The sequence below is a fragment of the Globicephala melas genome, chromosome 11, assembly GCF_963455315.2.
Source record: "Globicephala melas chromosome 11, mGloMel1.2, whole genome shotgun sequence".
In the NCBI taxonomy this organism is placed as follows: domain Eukaryota; kingdom Metazoa; phylum Chordata; class Mammalia; order Artiodactyla; family Delphinidae; genus Globicephala; species Globicephala melas.
Window position 1 is genome coordinate 22,231,345 of NC_083324.2, and position 20,867 is coordinate 22,252,211.

The following is a 20,867-nucleotide window of genomic DNA, read 5'->3' on the forward strand; positions in this document are numbered from 1 at the left end:
ACTGCAAATCTCTAAGAGAAGAACATATCATGCAGTGAGTGCTTCCCCAACAGTTAATAGCTTTTTTCCAATGAGCATTTTGAGGGGACAGTGTTTTGTGTACTGCGAAATGCTGGCCTAAACATTTTATAGGATTAAGGCTCTTAGAAGGAAAACGGGCTCATGATACTTTGCTACCTATATTTCCTTCTTTTTCCTTAAACTGGGAACATTGATACATTTCTAATTTAATCATAAAACTCTCTACAGCAAATATTTTAAGCTTTTCATTAAAAATCAATATATGCCCATCCTAGAAATGAACCTGAAAAAATTTCAAAATTGTAGGAAACAAAAAGTCCAAGTCAATGCAGTCCTCCCACTAGGTTTAACTAACACTGTAAAAAGAATGTTTATATCTCTTCCTACATTTTTCATACATGTGCAAATATTTATTTTCTCCAAACTATTTTGAAGCTGAGTATTCTGTTCCTTGTCTTCTTCACCCGGCAGTAAATCATGGGCACTTTTCCACAAGAGTACATATGAACATATCTCATCCACTGCAACGGCTACATTGAATGCCACTGAGCAGATTCACCATGATTATTTTACCAGTCCCCTTTTGATGGAGATGAAACTCCTCTCTAATTTTTTGCCATTAAAATTATTGTTGCAGTGACTAAACCTTAAACATACATCTTTTTAAACCTGTCCAATCATTTTCTTAGGATAAGCATCTAGAAATGGAATTGTATCAGGACTGGCACATTTTACATTTTGGAAAACAGTGCAAAACTGTTTTCAAAAAAACGCTGTACCAATTTATACACTCAAGCTTTGAAATTTTCACACAGAGTTCAAAATTGGAAGACTAAAAAGGAGTTGAGTTTTCATCTTAAATGAACTTTAAGAAATGAACAATTGAAGACTAATGTTCATTAGTGCCAGTTCTAAAAATTTGTTTGCAGTGTCGTATAAAATGGAGGCCACGGGCTTGAGCTCACATAAGTACTTTGATAGCACTCTAATAACTCTCTTATAAGTTCACGGGATGGTCAGAAAATCTTTATTTGCATCTCTACCTGATTTTGATATTTTGGGGTCTCATCAAATGCCCATGGCTGCTCTCTGACTCTAGGGTGAGGTCAACATCGTCAATCAGATGATCAATGGATTGTCACCAGCACCAGTTACCCCAAATAACAACCTGTCTGTTCCAATCCTTAGACCAGTTCACTACACTTAGCAATCTAGTATTGGTACGTATTCTGAGAAAGCCAATATGCAACCACTGGTATTCTCACTATTTCTTTTATACTGCAATTATAAAACAACCCTTTATTGTAAGGAACCTTGGTATTCTAATGTGGATTCCTTAGGCAGCTTTCAATAAAGTGATATTGAACAGTAAGCAAAAATAATTATAAGGCATATAAGAACTTTTTTAATATTTACCCAAAAACAATCATGCTTTAAAATGGACGATGGTGTTCAGTATGTAATAAGTCACAAACGAATACCTCTAAATACACAGTTGGCTTCATAAAGCTTTAAATCAGACCGAGGATAAGTTACACAGACAATTCTATTCAGAGTCATCTTTTTATACTTCTATACACCCTTGTCAATAAAATAGCATCGACTCAAGAATAAATGATTCATAAGGCATTTACAACTTCTTGTCTCATGTAATTTATCTTTATAATTTTAAATTACTAAAGAACCCCAAAGATCTTTTCTCACTAAAGTATTGTGAAGTCATCCATATTTTATTAAGTTTCAAGGACAACCTCCCACACCACACCCACACTCAAAATTAAGTAACCATTAAAATCGCTGTGAAAATTCGTATACCCGTAAGGGGAAAAAACTAACCGTACATTAGAAAGTTGCGTTTAGCAAACCATTCATTTTTTTTTACCTGTTACACAACAACTAGTGATTATAAAGAGTTGAAGCTGTCTATTTTAATATCCTGAAACAATGGAACACCACTCTGAGTTTGCATTGTTCAGTCTATCTTTTTTAAATTAAGTGTCCTTCTTCTAGCTTCACTGTACATATTTTTTTTAAAGTCATGAGTATTCTTCAAGTTATTAAGGTAATTTCCTACGTCGGTCCCAAAATAAAAAACTTGATTTAGCCAAATATTAAATTATTGATATTACAAATCTGTTAATCTATAGCACATTTTACTTATTTGTGTAATATTAAAATTCACTTTCATTTGATTGACTGTTTTAATCTTCCTTAACTAGTGAGTCACTGAAAATAAATGGTGCAATCGTAATACGATAAATATGAAAAATAGGAAGTACTTAGGGACTGCAGAGGAATACATTAAAATCAGTCCGTTTTCTAGTTAACATATTCTCATTCTGTTTGTGTGCAAACCCAGTGCATTGAGAAGACAGATCACAAATTCGCGGCCTCACAGAAACATTGTGCTGATACTATGTTCTGACAGCAGAAATTGGCCCAAAGCTCTAACCATTTCGCCTGAAGGACCCTGACTGGCTGGTACCATCCAGGGGCAGCACAGTCTGAACAAGGGGAACATCGTGTCAAATTCCACTCGTCTGTCAGTGTAGTGGATTATTTCTTGAGATACTGAGATTGGCTGCTTGGGATCAGAGCACCATCCGTCTTACCACGCAGGGGACGTGAAGCTGCCCGTAAGAGCGTGGAGAGAGGGGGACCAGCCGTTCCTAAGCAGGTGAGGAGGCAGCTGTAAAGCCTTCACTCCATCCAGGGCTTTGAGTGAAAGATGTGTCCTTTTTCACATTTCCCAGATACTTGATATGCACACGGTGTCTGCCTGCTCCTGCTTCATGAAAGAGGTGATTTTTCAAGCTTAGGCAAATGTGGCAAAGCTCAGGGTCTGCTGGTGTCTCATTTTTTCTCATCATGTCACTTGTTTTAACCGATTTGAGAAAATGAGATTATGTTTTTCCTTTTTGCTCATTTATCCAGCTATTTATTTATTTATTTGCTCATTGAAGGGGGGATTATCACAGATAACTAGCCTTGATTTCTCTCTTGTTTTCATACACATTTCATTAGTGTCCCTGAAGATTTAAGACCTACGAAGTGAAACATCACAAGTCTCATCACAAAAAGCATATATTTACTCTTAAAATCAAAACCGAAGATTGCATTAAAGAAGATTGTATTTCTGATTGAAATAATCTAGAATATTGCTATGTCTAAGATCTATTGCTTTAATCTTTGCAGTGATTGTTGAAAAACCCAAGAAAGTTGAATAAACCTAATACCTAGAACCATTGGACTTTAGTTAATATCATTTTCATCTTTCTACATCTAGGAGGGAGTATTTATAGTTGTTATCATTTCATTGATGAATCTGAAATGGGTCTCAAATGTATAAACGCTTGGGGTTGAAACTGGCTTCAGTGCTGCAGTTTTTGGGGGTATTTGAGGCACAGATGAACCACACACTGACGATAATAAGCAATTACTAAGAGGAGACAATGGAAAAAAATACTGAGTTTAATTGCGGACAGAGCCCAATGATGTATTTCCCAGTTTAAAATTACTGTATTTTGATAATAAGCCCCATAAAGACATAAGTTTGTTATAAGTAGCATAGCCATAACCCTCCACCAAAAAAATCTAATATATTTACTGATTAAGAGAGACAGTCTACGTGAAAGCTCATTGCAAACTGTACCGTATTTCTTGACTGTATGCACAGGGCACAAAATAAGACAGGTAGCATTTGGTCTTATATTCTAGCCAGGTACCACACAGTTAAAAATGACAGCAAGATTAAAAACAAGATTGTTGTTACTAGGTGGATCATTAGCTGTGTGAACAGCAAAATGTCACTCATTCAACATCTGTGATATGCACATTTGTAGTCTACTAAGGGAGGATGCCAGTAATTCCTGATCTTTCTGAAGAGCTTTACATTTTACAAAGCACTTTCGTGAAGATTATTTTATTTACACTCCCCACAATATCCCTAAATGGGAAATTGGGCCCAGAGAAGAAAAATGACTTGCCCAAGGTCATGTCACTAATGTTAAGTGACAGAGACGACGGCCCAGCCTAAGTTCTGCCATCCTCAAGTGCCACCCCTCACCACTTCCACCATGGCCACCTTTCAAAATGGGTCTGCAGTTCAAATGAGTCCGTGTATTGACATAACTTGAAAATTTTCACGAATTACGTGAAGGTGCTCACATCTCTTCAAAAAGGCTACTTGGCAAGATTGTGCTCTGTACTGGGAGCCATTAGTTCCTCCTTGGGAAACAGGCTCTGGAGATGAAATCAGACCAAAGTCCCCAATGGCAGGTATATTAGCTGTGTGATCTCAGGCAAGTCGCTCAGACCCTCAGAACTTCAGTCTCCTGAGCAACAGGGTGGGAAATTACACCTACTTGAATAAGAATTAAGCGAAGCAAGGTGAATTAACCGTAACAGTGCGCCTAAAGCACTCACATTAGTTGTTTTTGTTTTGCGTGCTTATTGTTAAGTATTACAGTAAATGCCGCTTTCTCGCGTTATTTGTATGACTTTGTAACAAGTCAAAGACGTTTTTTGCCAGAACAGATTGGAGATCTACTGACTGGAGGTAACTTGGGGATTCCACGTTTTTTGTATTTTTTTTTTTTTCCCCTCCAACTCGGCACTGGAGCCTCGGACTCTGGCAGTGGCTGATCCAGGCTCAGGACACGAGAGGCAGAAATACCAGCGCGCAGCATGGGCAGGGCCGTTTCCAGGCCCTCCCGCAGGGGCAGGCCCTCCCCTCGCCTTCCCTCCCGGATCCAGGGCTTTGAGAAAGAGGGCGGCTGAGGCCCAGAGGCAGCCCTGGGCCTGTGCCCCAAGCTCAGCCCCCGCCAAACCCCTCCTCCCGGAGCGACCCAAGGTCTAGCATCCAGCAAGCTGGCGCGCTCCCCTGCAGCCCGCGTGGGAGGACCCGGGCTGTACGCGTACTCTTTAGATCCTGCCCCCAGCCGGGAAGCAGAACCCGGGAAAGCCGCAAGCAGCGAGCGCCCTGGGAGGTGTTGCTGGAGGAGAATGCCGAAGAGCGCAGGATCGGTGCCCAGGCTGGCTGCAGAGCCAGAAAAAAGCAAAGGCTAGACAACGCAGCTAGCGGAAGCCTGGCGGATGGGAGGAGGCCAGGAAGGGATTTGGAAGGAAGGAGGGGTGGGGACGGAGAGCTGGGAGCTCTAGAGAACTAAGGATCAGGAGCTTGGGCGCGCAACTGGTCCCCAGAGCCCGGTCTTGGCGATCGGGTGGGAGGGGGAGGGGAAGGGGTGCGGTGCAGGTGACGGGTGGAGTAAATGGATGCAAAGGCTGAAGCTAAGCAGAAAATGGAAGGCAACCTTTCCGAGAACCAGGGCGGGTGAGGACAATCGAGCTGGGGGAACAGTAATGAGAGAGCTGGAGAGGCACAGAAGGAGAGAGAAATCCTGATTGAAGAGTGAGGCCATGGAAGGGTAAGAAATATACTTTGAACAGAAAAACGAAGAAAGCAAAATGCGTCTGGAACTCAAAATTCGATATAGGAAAAAAAAAATCACGCTAAAGAGAACTTGTCCCGGAAAATGCCGAGAGATAGGGGAAAAAAAAAAAAAAAAGGCATCGAGCATACCGCAAGAACAGAAAGTGAAAGAAGGGAGAAAGGAGAGGAGACAAACCAGACAAGAAATAGTAAGTTACTTTTTAATTTCTTTTTCACTCACAAACTACTTACAAAGTTAATTTTGGCACTGACATCCACATAAAATCTCTAGCCACATACACACCAAGATTATGGTATCCATGCTAGATAAAAATGAATCCCAGGAACATGGACACATTATTTTCTTGGTTGCAAAGATCATATTTTGCCTCAAAAATTCCTCAAGTCTTGAAAGTTATCCCACCTTTTGCAGGATATTTCACTCTTGACCAAAGGTATTCCAAAACAAACGACTTCTCCTTTTTAAGGTGTGTGCCAAGGGGTGGCGGGACTCTTAGAGAAAACCACCTTTTCTGAGAAGTTATTAGAAATACCTCCAAGACATTTTAGTATCCCCCTCTTTCCCCAAAGCATCCAGGCAACAAGTCTTGAAATTCCGAGGCAAGCTGCCCACCCTGTAGCACTTTCTGTCACTTGCCTTCAACCATCTGTTAAAAGACAGCGGTGAAACGGGAGGCTGCCGTGGAGCCAGCTTCCAACTTACCTGGTCTGCGCAGGTGATGGTGCTGGAAAGTGTGCTGAAGGGATCCATGGCAGAGCAGCATCGCACAAGCACTTATCCACAAATACAGGACCCAGGGCATCGCAGAGACCATTGCCATTCTCTAAAGAGAACATTAGACAGGAAGGATTACCCCCGGGTTTGAGCCCCCAGCTCCGTCAGTCCCAGTGGTGAGAGAAGGGGGGTCTCAGACGTCATGTGCCTTTGCTACTTTGCTGGTTAGAATTAATGATCCAGAAGAGGTCATGCCACAAGGTGGGACTGAGGGAGGTCACTCTCCATGAGATCATGAATCCATTTTTGAAATTATTCAAAACCAAACTCTTAGGATGGCCAAAATACAGAAATAAAGTTTTTGACTATCTGTTAGGCAGTGTGAAACACTGTATCCTGACTAAACATGCAGTTTTACACAATGATCTTTAAGCTATAGTTATTCCAGGCATTGAAAGGCTGCACGCTCCTGTTCATTCTAACTTCATTGCAAGTCTGACATAAGCCTGGAAGGAAATAGTGGATTCTTTTTTTTTTTTAATTCTACAGTCATGAATTTTTAATTCCAATGCTGTCGCCTAAACTAAGTAATCATTTCTCAGAGGCATGTTGTAATCTCCTAAAAGAGATGGTCTTTTTGGCTGGACTTAAAACCAGAAGGAATTATCTTCAGCCAGAATGAGTTTCGGATACAAGATCTAAGCATCTCTCCTAGGGCAAAGCATAATTTACAATATTGCTTTGCCTCCTAAGAGCCTATCGTGGCATTTGTTGTAGTGTTGATGAATATGCATATACAGGTGGTATACGTATTTATGGCTGAACATCCACCTTTTCTTAAGCGCTGAAACTTTGACAGTCTTCTCGGCACCTATGAGAATCTCAGGAGCTACAAAGGCTCAACTGCGCTGCATATTGTCCAGTTTCTCAAACAACACCTTATGCTGCATTTCATATTTGTCAAATTAATCAAACTTGAAGCATCATCCTTAGCCAGTGACATGGAAGCATTTTCTATACAGGAAGCCAGTTAAGTATATGCCTTTCTCCTAGATAGATCTTTGGAACCTAGATTGTTTCTTTCTTTTTTTTCCATCTTTCCACTGTCAAATCATACACTTCAAGTATTTCAACGCTACATTTAAAACCTCCTAGTGACCTCCCAGTGTGGCTTCTTTATTCGTGGAAATCGGTACTCTTTCCAAAGCTGTGATGTTCGGCAAGCAAAACGTATACATTATATGTGTGTGTGTGTATCGACATAATACAAGATAATTTATGTGTTTTAGGAGAGAGAGAGATGTAGTCTTTAAGAAGGGTTTTAGAACTATAATAGACAAATGGTGACAACCATAATTAAGTGCAAAGTAGGAAAACATTATTGTCAACAGCATGGTGCCTTTCATGCCCCAGTCTGTGATTCACATAGACGATTCACTTTATAATTAGTTTCACAGCCCACTGTTTACTTTTGTGTACAACGGATTTAACCTCATTGTCTTCAGAACTATCGGTGTACCACAGATGCATTCTCTTCAGTAAAGATAAAGAGCAACACCCCTCCTATGAATTCTGAAATGAATGCATTTGGGTGCCTTTTCAAAATACCCTGCAAATTATAGAAAGACAAAATAGAGGTGACTGTGGCATGCAATGATTGCTTGTGAATTTCAGTTAAAATGCACTAGGAATTCATCTAAACTTGAAGAAAGCCTACCACAATCAAAACAACAGTTTTTCATTGACGGCTTTCCACACAGATCTTAGCACTCAAAAAGATTGTTGTGACTTGACGTTTGCAGTATTTTCCTTCTTTTTCTTTTTTTCATTTAACTTTCTTTAATTCTCAGCATTACTTCCAAGGTTCCTGCATATAGCTCTCTTTGCTCACTCTCTTACCAAGAGGTTGTCTCTATGGTAAGAGGTGTTCCCCACCCCCCGCCCCGCAAAATAATGCATTCAGCCCTACATAGTTCTCTAGACCTGACTGAATAGGTTTGAAATCTGCTTTCTGAATCTTAAATCCTTAAAGAGGCTTCTTACCTGAAAAATCCAGCCAAGAGCAGAGTACTCTATTAGTGTTCATTGGAAAGCTCTAACACTTTCTAAAATCCATCTGTGCCACAATTGGAGATTTTTTAAAAAAGAGCTTCCCAATAATCTTCTTTATCAGGATTTAAAAAATATGTTTTTCTCTTCCGATGCTACTCCCACAGTAAAGAAGACATTGGGTTCATTCAGACTGTATTGTCAGAAAAGGAACCAAGGTTTGAGGACTGGAAACCTTGTCATTTTCACCTTTAAATCATCTCCTGGCGTCACCTCTGCCTGACGAGACCTTTGAAGTGATGGTGAGATATTGTGCAGTTTCCTGATGAGAATCAGTTTATAGTTAATGAGGGACCATCCCCACTCCAGTGCATTCAGGGCAGAGTAAGGCAGCAAAATGTAGGAGCAGGGCTGCTATATGGCGCTGTAAGTAGCAATAGTCTCTTTCAATACATCCCTCCTCTGTAAAGTATCACATGTCTTAAAGTGACATTACCCTTTATTATAGCTACATTGAATTGTAATACCTGCCCACTAACTCCTGAACAACTCAAGCAGCATTTTAACACTGTATTGCCAGGTACGTCGTTCTCTTAGAGATTTTACGGATACTATTCATTTGCCGAAAGAGTAAAGAGGGAAGGAGAAACAAAAGAAAAAAGTATTCTGCAAAATACTGATAGTGTTAATGGGTGTTAGACTCCTAACAGCAAATGGGAAAGTGAAATGTAAGCCATTTCTTACCTCTTAATGTTCTTTTAACCAGTAAGTTAACCCAAAATATTGTTGAGTTTACACAAATTTAAGTCTGTCGATTGTTTTTTGGCAGCTAAACCTGGGAATATGGTCTATCTAGACTACAATATAGATGTTTATAGGCATAAGCGCAGAGCAAACCTTCTGAGTTTTTTAACATGTTTAATAAATAGAAATATGTCATTTTCAGCATCGAAGACTGGATTTAAATAAAGAAATATGCTCAAGACATATTTTAAAAATTTCCCTCAAATAACATGCTGGGGTGGGGAGAGGAGACACTCAGAAGTTCAACATTTTGTTTCTAGTATTATGGTTTAGACACTTTCTTCTTTGGAAATATAATGTCACTGTACCTACACATTATCGATGCATATAAGGTGACCTAGTTTTCACTTACAGATTGCACGAGCAATGATTCATTCCAATAACTCAATCAGTTATTTCATGAATCACTTATAAAGTACCTACTATGTGTTAGATGCTGGGGGACAAGGCAGAAAACAAGATTGATGTGATTGCCACTGTCATAGATCATACTGTTTAGTCTTTAATTTTTTTTTTTTAAATCAAGGTAGTTCTCAGAATATTCCAGCCTCAAAAACCTCTCCAAGTGCCTCAGAATACTCTCTTGCCTTCCACAGGCGTTATAAGGAAGGTTTGATGCTGCCGTGCGTCTTTAGAAGCCGTTCTCTCCTCTCCTGTTACACAGAGTGAGAGAATGAGAGACCCTTCAGACGCATCAGTCTTCCCCACTGGTCCTGCACAGTTGCACAATACACATAGAATAGCTCTTTGGACCCTAACAACCATTTATTAAAGCTCATCAATAAACAAAGTTCAAGGTAACAGTAAATACAAATCTTAGAGTGAGAATAAGTCGTGCCAAAGTTCTAGATGGTGTTGCGTGTTTCATTTCTGCCATTCATTATTGTTGAGTTGGTGAGTGTATATAGAAAGCTCACACCGACTGTTCAATATCAAGACAAAAATGATAATAACTACAGTAGCAGCAGGTAAGGTTTATTGAACCTTCACCATGTGCTGGCACTACTCTATAGTATGTTGCTTATAAGGTGTAATTTAATCCTTTTTACCACCCCATAAGATAGGTGAAATGATTATTGTCTTCATTTCATGGATGGGGAACCAGAGGGTGAATAGGGAGATTAAGAAACTTGCTCAAGGTATTATAGCTACTAAGTGATAGAGCAGATTTCAAACCCCAATGATCTGGGTCAAGAGTCCACCTCTTAAACGCCAGGATTAAACACTTCATGGAAAAAAACAACTCTCCAAAATTAACCATTATATTTTCTCATTTCTTTACCATTAAGACAGACTCAAAAAATTATTATACATTCATTCAAGACTTATATACTGAGTACATTCCAGGCATTTGAAATATAGAAATGTGGAAGGTAGTACTTACCCCATGTCTTTGTTTGTTTGTTTGTTTTTTGGTTTGTTTCTGTTATGCTAATGCATTAAAAATAAAAGGAAGTTCACATTTGCTAATAATAGCTATCATTTGAAAACGGTACATTATATTTTTCATTTCTAGGGATTAAACTAAGGCTCAACATAGTTTCTTATCTACAATTCAATTTAATAAACTTGAAACATACTCATGGATTATGTTCAAGGCACTCAGGCGTTGTTAGATTTTTTTTAAACGACTGGAATAAAGACTTTCCCTTACTTTTTTTTTTTTTTTTTTGCGGTACGCGGGCCTCTCACTGCTGTGGCCTCTCCCGTTGCCGAGCACAAGCTCTGGACGCGCAGGCTCAGCGGCCATGGCTCACGGGCCCAGCCACTCCGCGGCATGTGGGATCCTCCCGGACCGGGGCTCGAACCCGTGTCCCCTGCATCGGCAGGCGGACTCTCAACCACTGCACCACCAGGGAAGCCCCTCCCTTACATTTTTAAGTGGCTTCTATACATGTATGTGATGGAACAAGAATATCAACCTAGTTCCATTTTCTCTTCCAAATACCTTGTCCATTGTATTGCAGCCAATGATCATTTTCCCTAATAATATAAGCATCAACAGATATTGACATTTAAGGCAATTTAGTCCATTCTTCCATCTCAAAGCAAAATTACTCTCACACCTTCCAAAGAAGTTTGGCCTTTGCACCTTTGACCATGGTAGGACTCCATCACTTGATCACTTTACTGTTTAGTGGGCCATAATGTTCTGGCCAATGAGGTATCAACAAAACTGATGGTATCTCTTTGAGGCTGGAGCATTTAATTGTTGAAGCAACACCCTGTAGATCTCTCTTTGCCTCTGGAACAGAGACTAGTTACACTATCTGCCTGGATTCTTGAGAGACTGCAAAGAGCAGAGGCATCCCCTTCCCCTACCCACCCACAATAGATGTAGATAGTAAATAAGAAATATTCTGTTCTTTAGGCAGTTGAGATTTGGGGGCTATTTGTATTTGCACTATACCCTAGTCTATCCTGACTGATGAAGACTTTAACCTATATTGATCATATATTAATTGAATTTTTATGTTCCATTTACTGCCCTAAGCTCTGAGGACACAGCAGTATACACATCAGACCCAGTTCCTGCCTTCACAGAGCCCCCTGCTGTAGAAATCCATTGGAGATTTTTGATCAGAGCAGTGATAAATCCAGAGCATTGATGATTGCAGCTAGAATCCCTTCAGGTTCTTATAAGCCAGGAGTTATAAACTGATCACTTACATGCCCACAGCCATGCCCTGCTCAATCATTTGGTTATACAAGCACAATACTGCAAAAGGCAATGGACTACAGCACAATTGTTTTAGTCCTTCCAGTTACATGAATTCAAGATACCTACTCAGTTGGGCCAAACTCCTAAATATATACACTTCAAATACAGTATCTATGTATATATACATTTGTTTATGTAAAAAAGAGAGAAAATCCTATTTACCAGAACTTCTCCCCATGGAGAAACCCACATTTACTCAGAAGAAAGGCCCAATGAAAATAATTGGGAGTGAAAGATAAAACACTCAGAATGCTTGAATAGCCAAGAATGTTCAGCATATTGCCCTACATAATAAAAGGCAGGGGGAGGGAGGAATGGCAGATAGAGGATGCAATAGGGCAGAAACCTGGAGGGAGGAAAAAATGGTGAGGGGCAGAGAAGCACACAGAGAGCTGAAGAGAGAGAGAGAGATGCAGAGGCTCTCTAGAGGCTCAGAAGAAGAGAACTGAGAACAGAAATGTCCAAATGGGATTTCCTGGTGGAAAACTATATCCTGTGGAATAGGACTCCACCCTGAGTCTCTTCAAATGATTACAAAAGCTTCAAAATACAAAAAACTCATGTATACTACATGTTATCAAGTTAACTGGGGAACCCACTGAAGGGGGAAAATCCTGGATCCAGGCCCAAAGTACCACCAGAAAATCCCTCATTCCCCTGATGACCACACTTTTCATTTCTCGGCATTAGAAATAAAAGCCATCCTTACTTTAGTTTAAGAACAATCCACTTAATAATTTGGCTAATTTGAATTCACAAATGTGCAGGGAAAACAAATTTGAGACATGCAAGATTTTATGTCTATGCATATTTCTAAATTGAAAAACAACTAAAGGAATTTAAATAAATTACATCTGGGCTGAGAAAGATGCCAAGTTTTGGTCCAATGCAAATGAAAGTGGTTTAGATGTATGCCATTTAAAACAGTTCTAAGTATTTCTTGAAATAACGCATTTTGGCTGTGATTTCACAATGCTGATGTTTTTTCTTGTTCCATTTCAATGGCTAATGGAAATGAAGGCATGGATGAGAGGATCATTGCCATTATCTCGAATCTAGATGTCTTCTGTAACTTTGAAGCCCAATTTCTCTTTTCTGTAGTCACTGGGGCTACCTATCAGTTGGCTGACAATGTCTATTTTCAGTCCCTGATCATGAGAAGACAATATACCTTTTCCTTTGGCTAAGGAATAATGTTACCCTACCTTTCTCCCGTAACCCAACTGCATAAATCATTTGTGTTACATCACTCTTTTCCTGGAACTCACTTAAAATTTTCCTGTCTACCCTGGTGTCCTAGTATGTGCCCCATACCAGATACACAGCAACACCCCTAGCTTGTCAGTCTTACTTTGGGGCCTAAATAACGTTTATATACTTCTCTTATTTACTACTCTATTCTGTACCTTGCATTTTTTCAAAGCTAAGATGAGGAAAAGGATAACGAAGAGAAAAGCAGGTGAAGTACAACAACAGAATGGGAGTTTAAATAATACATAATATTGATGGTGATTGATGATCTTATAATAATGATGATGATGATGATACTATTGTATTAGGACCCTTTTTTTTTTGGCAGGGGAGACTCTTTCTATGTGCCAAGCCCTGGTTAAGCGTTCACATGCTGTGTCTCATTTAATTCTCACAAAAATGCTAATAGGTCTGTATTACAGTGATCTTTATTTTATGGGTGAAAATACAAATTTCAGAGAAGTCAAGGGATTGAACTAATGCCACACCTCTAGTAAGGTTGAAAGACTTTGATGCAAACTCATATTTGATTTTCAGAGCCTAAGCTCTAAGCAACCGAATTCTAGGCGAGCAATATTGGCAAGAAATAAAAAAATGTATATGATAAAGATAAAAGAGCAAGTAAGCAAAGTAAGATGAGCCTGATGTGAAGTCTGAACGTGAAATGCAAAGCATCAGTGGTACAAAGGAAGCACTATTTTGACTCTAAGCTTCCTAGCAGTAGAAGTGAAGAAGAGAAAAATTATTTCTTAAAAATTTACAGCATCCATAAGGTAAAAAACCAAACAAAAGCACACAAACCAAAAAAAGCCAAACAACTGCTCCAGAAGGAATAAAAATTAATGGTAACAGAGAATGAGCAGAGGCTGAATCATTTTCTATAAAACTGGTGATTCTCAGTTCCGTAACTTGGACCTGGATACATAATGCAGAATTTTCCGTAACTGTAAGAAAAGGGAAATGGAAGGCAAGATTTCTCTTAGGCTGGAAGAAAAGATAACCTTCGTGTTGGAGTTTCATTTTCCACCTCCAGCAGCCTATCTCTACGATCACTTTATCAATTATAATTCCTCATTGCTTATCTTGTCTGTCTTCCAGGCAGCAGAGAAAGAAAGAATAAGGTCATTTCTTTTGTTCTTTCACATCTCATCTCCTTATTCTGCTTTTAGAACAGAAATAAAGTTGAAACCACAAACAGCTTCACCTCCATTACACTAATCAAAGTAATAAATGAACTGTCCTTTTAGAGACCAAGTGGTCTCTTCATTACGAGAATATGAACATATTTTATAAGCACATAAAGGTCCTGAAAATGACTGCTTTGATGATAATAATAAAAACAATAACATGATTTCTATGGTTCATAAAACTCTCAGATTCATAGCCGGATTCATCATCGCTATCCCCCATAACTACTCTGATCTAAGAAATGGCCCTTCACCCGCTCAATGGTTCAGCCAGAAATGAAGACGGCCATCTCCCTCTCCATAAACTCCCTCTTTCAACGTCACTTCCCATCAATTTGACTTCCAGTCTATGTTTTAAACCTCTCTATTCTCTCCCTCTCCATTCAAACATCTTCACCCAAGTTACCACCATCTTTCACCTGAACTATGGTAATACTTTCCTAACTAGTCCGCTTGCCTTCAAATGCGTACCTCCCACCCATCTCTTCCCCACTCTGCAGCCGGAGGGAATGTGTTTGAGATGCATGTTGATCATGCCACTCTTGTTATTTGAAAATCTTTCAATGGTTTTTCATTGAGCTTAAAATAAAGCCCAAGTTCATGACCATGGTTGACAGGGCTCTGCATGAGTTGGCCCCTCTCTACTTCCCTAGCTTCATCTTTTACAAACACACTCACTCTCGGCTCCTACTATACTCCTCTCTTGGGTCCTTGAGTATGATAGGGAAACTTTCCCCCAGTTGTCTTCTGGAATGCTCCAAACCAGATCAATTCATTGTGGTTATGCTCTCATAGCCCTCAGGATATCATCTCTATAGGTTAACTACCATTGTAAACAACTATTTCTGGAATTATTTATGATATCTGGTTTACCTCTTTACCAGAATCACCATGAGAGAAGGAAATCTGGCACCTTGCTCAGTACCATATCTTCAGAATCGAGCAGAGATATACTACCTGACATATAGTAGGCACTCAAATGTTGGCATCATAAATAAATAATAATCAATGAATCAAAAGTAAAATATAAGGCCACTATCAAGATGGCATGCACAGCGAACTGTTTTTCTAGAAATAAGTAGATTTTGTATGCTCTCCAATAGCCTTTATTCATTCTTTTTGGTAGCACACACGTATGAAGTGGCGATACATATTAAGGATGACTCCCTTGCTTGTGTGAGTCTACTGTTATGGCACTAAGTAAAGGAAGTTGGCCCATATATTGTTCAAACCCTTAGCTACCTGCCACTAAATCTGTGTTGGATTCCTTTTTTTTTTTTTTTTTTTTTGCTAGAAGAAAAAGATGAAACTGTCCTGAATTTTCAGCCCTCGTTCTTAGTATTTGATATCCAAATATGATCTGATGGTAGAACTCACAGCTGATCCCTGAAGCATAAACAAAAGTCTCCAAATGTTAATAAAAAGAAAGCACTTAGAATTTCATTATACTGAACCTAGAAGAAATCCCCCCAAAAGCCTCCTAGTCCAGCCTCTCTGTTCTAGAGGAAATAAAAAGACCTAAGAACGGGAAGAAGCTTACCTGAGGGAATACACTGAGTTCACTTGTGTGGGTCATGTTAGAACACAAGTCTCCTCATCTGATGTTCTCTCTCTTTCTCTCTCTCTCACAGCACTATCCAGTAGAACCTTCTGCAATACTAGAAATGTTCTGTATCTGTGCTGGCCAAGACGGTAGCCACTATCCACGTGTGGCTATCAAGCACTTGAAATGTGGCTAGTGCAACCAAGGAAATGAATTTTTTAATTTTTAATTTTATTTCATTTTAACTAATTTAAACTTAAATAGCCTCATATGGCTAGTGGATACTTTACTGAACAGCACAGCTCTAAAATATACCAGCTAGGTTATGGAAAATAAAACCTGTGACATCAAATAATTTCCAGTAAGCTAGAAGAAAAATTTGAATCACCTGACAGTAACTTTCCAAAACTAGGATATCATAGAGGAAGGTAGAATGGGCTTGGTTACAAGTAATAGAAAAGAAATAAACAAACGAAAACAATGCAAACTGCAGTAAATAATAAAGAGGATATATGGCTTCTTGCAGGTGCACAGTTCACAGGTGGGGCTCACCTCCAGGTGGGTTTGACCCAGTAACTCCACTAAACTCTCAAGGATCTAGCTCATTTTCAACTCTCTCTCTGCCCTTCAAGGTGTCATCCTAAGGCAGGCTCCCCACCATGGATGAAACACAGCTGCCAACAGCTGTCTGGGCTATGAGCTTCTCCATCCATATAATGGCAACAGAAAGGATTGTTTCGAGAAGCTCTCTCAGATGAACAAGGAAGAGTCTTTCTTAGCTTCCCCCAGCAAACCACTTCTCACGGCTCCTTAGCTTGACTTGGGTCACTTGCCCCTCCTTGAGCCAGTTACCTTGGCCAGGGGGAAAAGGTCACATTGTTGGACTTTGAGCTGCACCATAAGCCCCAGACCCAAATCAAGAGAGAAATCAGCTTCTTCCAAAAGAGATGAATGGAGTGAGGGAGGTTTGATCCTTAAATGAAAATTAAGACAATAATGAGGAAGAAAGGATGAATATTAAAGACAATCACAGTGTGGACAAAAGTTAGTAATGTTTTCATATGTCCTTTTAGCACTAAAGTACTTTGCCATTTTTATAACTTTTTTCTACTTATAAAGTAATATATTAGTATTTTTGAAAGGTAGTAAACTTAAGATCTAAATAGAAAAATTTTAAACTCATCTAGAATCTGTCACATGAAAGCCACCAGTATTCGTATTTAAGTGCACATTCTCCTTTCACTTTCTAAAAATGCCTGGTTGGTTTGGGTGCTTCTCTCTCTCTCTCTTTCTCTCTCTCTCTCTCTCTCTCTCTCTCTATATATATATATATATATATACACACACACACACACACACACACACATATGTTTTATAATCTGCTTTTTTTTCTCTGAAAATATCACATTTTCCAATGTCAATAACTATTCCTCTAATGGTGACCTTAATCTACATAACCAACCTAAAGTACTTTTCTTTTTCTAAAGATTCCTCATTCCTCTGTTGCTTGTAAATTGTGGTTAATCTTACTTTTGTGGCAGGAAACTTCCTTCTGCATAAGACAGAGAATTAACAACAAGAATATTTTTCTTTTCTCTATAGGATCCCATAGATGCCAATGGTTAACTACAACAGAAAAACATAAATCCCCTTCGCCTGCTGTGGGCTTAAATCCTATGAACTTTTCTTGACACTCTAGGTTTGTACCTGATCTGCCTTCAAGTAAATTTCTCTTCTGGTCTTTGTCGTATTATTAATGTGGCTGATTATCTATTCTCGTTTATCTGGTTTGAATTTTAATTGTGGGAAAGAGATCATTTCCAGAAAAAGAAAGTAAACTGAAAAATAGAAATATGTATCTTTTAATCCATATCTCCTTGGGTCTCCCTCCCTTGATTTCTTTATGTTTTGACTTGGTCAGTGAGGCAGTACAATAGAAGGGCTAAGAGAATGGGCTCTGCAGTCCGACAGCTTGGGTCCTTCTTTCAGCAACACCACTTACTAACCGCCCAGTCCTATTTAAGTAATTTTCCCTGAGTTGCCTCACTGATTCAAAGGATTATCATTAAGATGCATATCAGAATGTCTGGCATATTACAAATCTCTATAAACTTTTAAAATTAAATTTGATATCTAGGCTGTAACTAAGATTTAGCTCTAAGTTTTAAGATGTTTTCTTATGCCTTTGCAACCTCAACTTTTTAAATTTGAAACATTCTTGCTCCCCTTCCTTCTCCACTTACCTTTCCTATTCCCCTTCCTTCTCCCAGATCGACCTACTTTTCTAGATTTGGTTCTGGTGCACTGTTCTCCATGGAGTTTTTCTTGGCCTCCCAAGTCTAGGGTGGACACCCCTCCCCTCCACCTCTGTAAGATTCGGTGCCAACCACATTTGCTACAGCATCTACTGCTCGGTACCATATTTGTCTGTTTTCTTTTCTTTTCTCTTCATATCCCTCTGGCCTCAGAGGGACTTTCCCTGACCTTATCATTCCCTTTTTGAAAACATGAAATGGTTTTCCAATGCACAGAATATAATGTGGTTTAAAAACCACTGACCAGGGCTTCCCTGGTGGAGCAGTGGTTAAGAATCCGCCTGCCAATGCAGGGGACACGGGTTCAAGTCCTGGTCCGGGCAGATCCCACGTGCCACGGAGCAACTAAGCCTGTGTGCCACAACTACAGAGCCTGCGCTCTAGAGCCTGCGAGCCACAACAATGGAAGCCTGCGCACCTAGAGCCCGTGCTCCTCAACAAGAGAAGCCACCGCAATGAGAAGCCCATGCACCGCAACGAAGAGCAGCCCCTGCTTGTCACAACTAGAGAAAGCCCGCGTGCAGCAATGAAGATCCAATGCAGCTAAAAATTAAATAATTAATAAAAAAAATTTCAAGTAAATAAAAACCACAGACCACAAGACCCAACACAACCAGTGTCTGCCCATACTTTCAATCTAAATATCATTCCATTCCTCCCTACCTACTCCCACATTCACCATGCTCCAGTCACTCTGATCTTTTCTCAGTAATGCATTCAGGTATTCATTCATTCAGCAAGCATTCATGCAACAAACCAAGTACAGAGAACACAACTCAAGAACTGGTTCACAAGATAATCATTGCCCCATCTCACATACTCCAAATACTATCTAGATTCAGGACCTCTGTATAGGCTCTAAACTGTTTTATTCATCACTGTTCACTCTCCATCTGACAATGTACCTGGCACATAGTAGGTGCTCAATCAGTATTAATAGACTAGATGAATAAATGAATGTGTCAGTAATGAATAAACACAGCCATTTCTCATCTATTCATGTTTTAGGTGTTTTATGAATTTGCACAATATTCTAAGCAAGAGGTTGGCAGTGGGCTGAGCAGGGAGGAGGCTGGGAAGAATTTCAGATGATGTGTCTGTACACGTATGGGTGTTTGTGTGGGAATCTGAGTCTGAGAACGCCTAAATGTGCATCTCCAACCACAGCCCAGTGCCAGAGAGAAAGGCTTTTTGCATTGCTTCTTGTTTTTTCTCATCCACCCTTTTGTCCCTTTCTCCTATTATACCATATTGAAAGTAGGCTTTTCCCACTCTTAGTTTCCACCCTCACGTTCATAGTGTAATGATGAGCATGTGGTATCTCTGAGCTTAGAGAGAATACAGCAGTTGCTAGTTTAGAGCAGAGGAAAACAATTATAAAAAGGGGTTCAAGGGTAAACGTTGGACATGATTGAAGCAGGTAGGACAAAGTACTTGAGCACACCCATACTTGGATTCCCTAAACCAGAGGTCCTCAGTCTTGACTGAGTTACAATAACTTGGGGAGATTTTAAAACTCTAAATGCCCCGGACCCTACCTCAGATGACTCAAAACAGGATCTCTGGAGGTGGCACTCAGGCAACAGTGTTTCTCAAAGCTCCCTGCGTGGTTCCAATGTGCAGCCAAGTTTGAAAACCACTGACTAAAACAAAGACTTACTGCAGTAAGTCTCTAGTCACTGTGGCAACCCCACAAATAACCGCGATCGCTTGTTAATTAGTTGCCAACTAAGAGGCACATTCTCCGTGTTTAACAGATTGAAGGTTAGCCCAGTGTATGCATCTTTATTGAAAGCTTACTATGTGTTTGATATGATAATATTTACCATATAAGAACTCTATTTCATTAATTTGGGTTTTTTTCCTACCTCATATTTAACTGCATAAATGATGTGAACCTTAGGTGTTCCAAGCAATGGTTAGTAAACATCATGACCGCTCCCTTTACATACATCCCCTCTCCCTGATTTTCTATCATTTAGCCACAACCCCCCGTGCTGAGCTAACCGCTGGTTCTAGGAGGCTCTCCTGTGGCCCAGGGTAGCCCCATCCCCTGGCCACAATCAGGGATGAGCACAAAACTCAGTTTGTGCCAATAATATGCAAGGGCAGGTTTCCAGAGATCTCTTGGAAAGACACTTTTTAATTCAACCAAAACAGCTTTAGGAAGTGATTTTTTTTTTGCTTTGCTTTTCTTCCAGACCTGAACAAGGAAGCAGGTCATTGACTAAGAGTCATTAACAAGCATTTGGAGATTCTGAAGAGGCACCAACCCTAACACGAGACTGATACCATGAAAAGTAGAGTGAACAAGTGTGGAAAAATGTCCTTTGATGAATCAAACAAGCTCTAAAGTCCACTCAGTGTTGGACTTGCCCTGTAATATTTTAAGGCAGTTTGAGTGCGGCTTTCCATTACTTGCAACCAAAAGCATCCGAATTATTGGATCATTAAGAGACAGCCTACAACAATGGAAATATAAAACTAAAAATATTCCAAAGATTATTTAACCAAAATTTTCATTTTAAAAATGAGAAGAGGGGCTTCCCTGGTGGCGCAGTGGTTGAGAGTCCTCCTGCCGATGCAGGGGACACGGGTTCGTGCCTAGTCTGGGAAGATCCCACATGCTGCGGAGCGGCTGGGCCCGTGAGCCGTGGCCACTGAGCCTGCGCGTCCGGAGCCTGTGCTCTGCAACCGGAGAGGCCACAACAGTGAGGCCCCCGTACCGCAGAAAAAAAAAAAAAAAAAGGGAAGATTAAGACCCAAACAGCTGAAATGACTCACGCAAGGTAGCACAATCTACCTGGC

The 20,867-nt window shown here is 39.9% G+C and overlaps 1 protein-coding gene and 1 long non-coding RNA gene across 6 annotated transcripts in view; one reads left to right on the forward strand and one right to left on the reverse strand.

Moving 5' to 3' along the window:
- TAFA1 (TAFA chemokine like family member 1) overlaps positions 1–20,867 on the reverse strand; it is a 778,535-nt gene that overhangs the window by 472,533 nt on the left and 285,135 nt on the right. For 3 of the 5 annotated variants that reach the window (XM_060307400.1, XM_070046608.1, XM_070046607.1), the window contains one exon: positions 6,177–6,297. In XM_060307400.1, coding sequence (XP_060163383.1) covers positions 6,177–6,294 — 118 coding nt within the window. In that variant the 5' untranslated portion in view covers positions 6,295–6,297. Of the gene's footprint in view, positions 1–6,176; positions 6,298–8,231; positions 8,692–20,867 lie in introns of those variants that run through there. The other 2 variants (XM_060307403.2, XM_060307399.1) reach the window with 2 other exon arrangements.
- LOC132598070 (uncharacterized) lies at positions 4,946–19,036 on the forward strand. Its single transcript, XR_009565702.2, has 3 exons — positions 4,946–5,661; positions 17,347–17,443; positions 18,015–19,036. It is a non-coding gene; the product is annotated as an uncharacterized lncRNA (long non-coding RNA).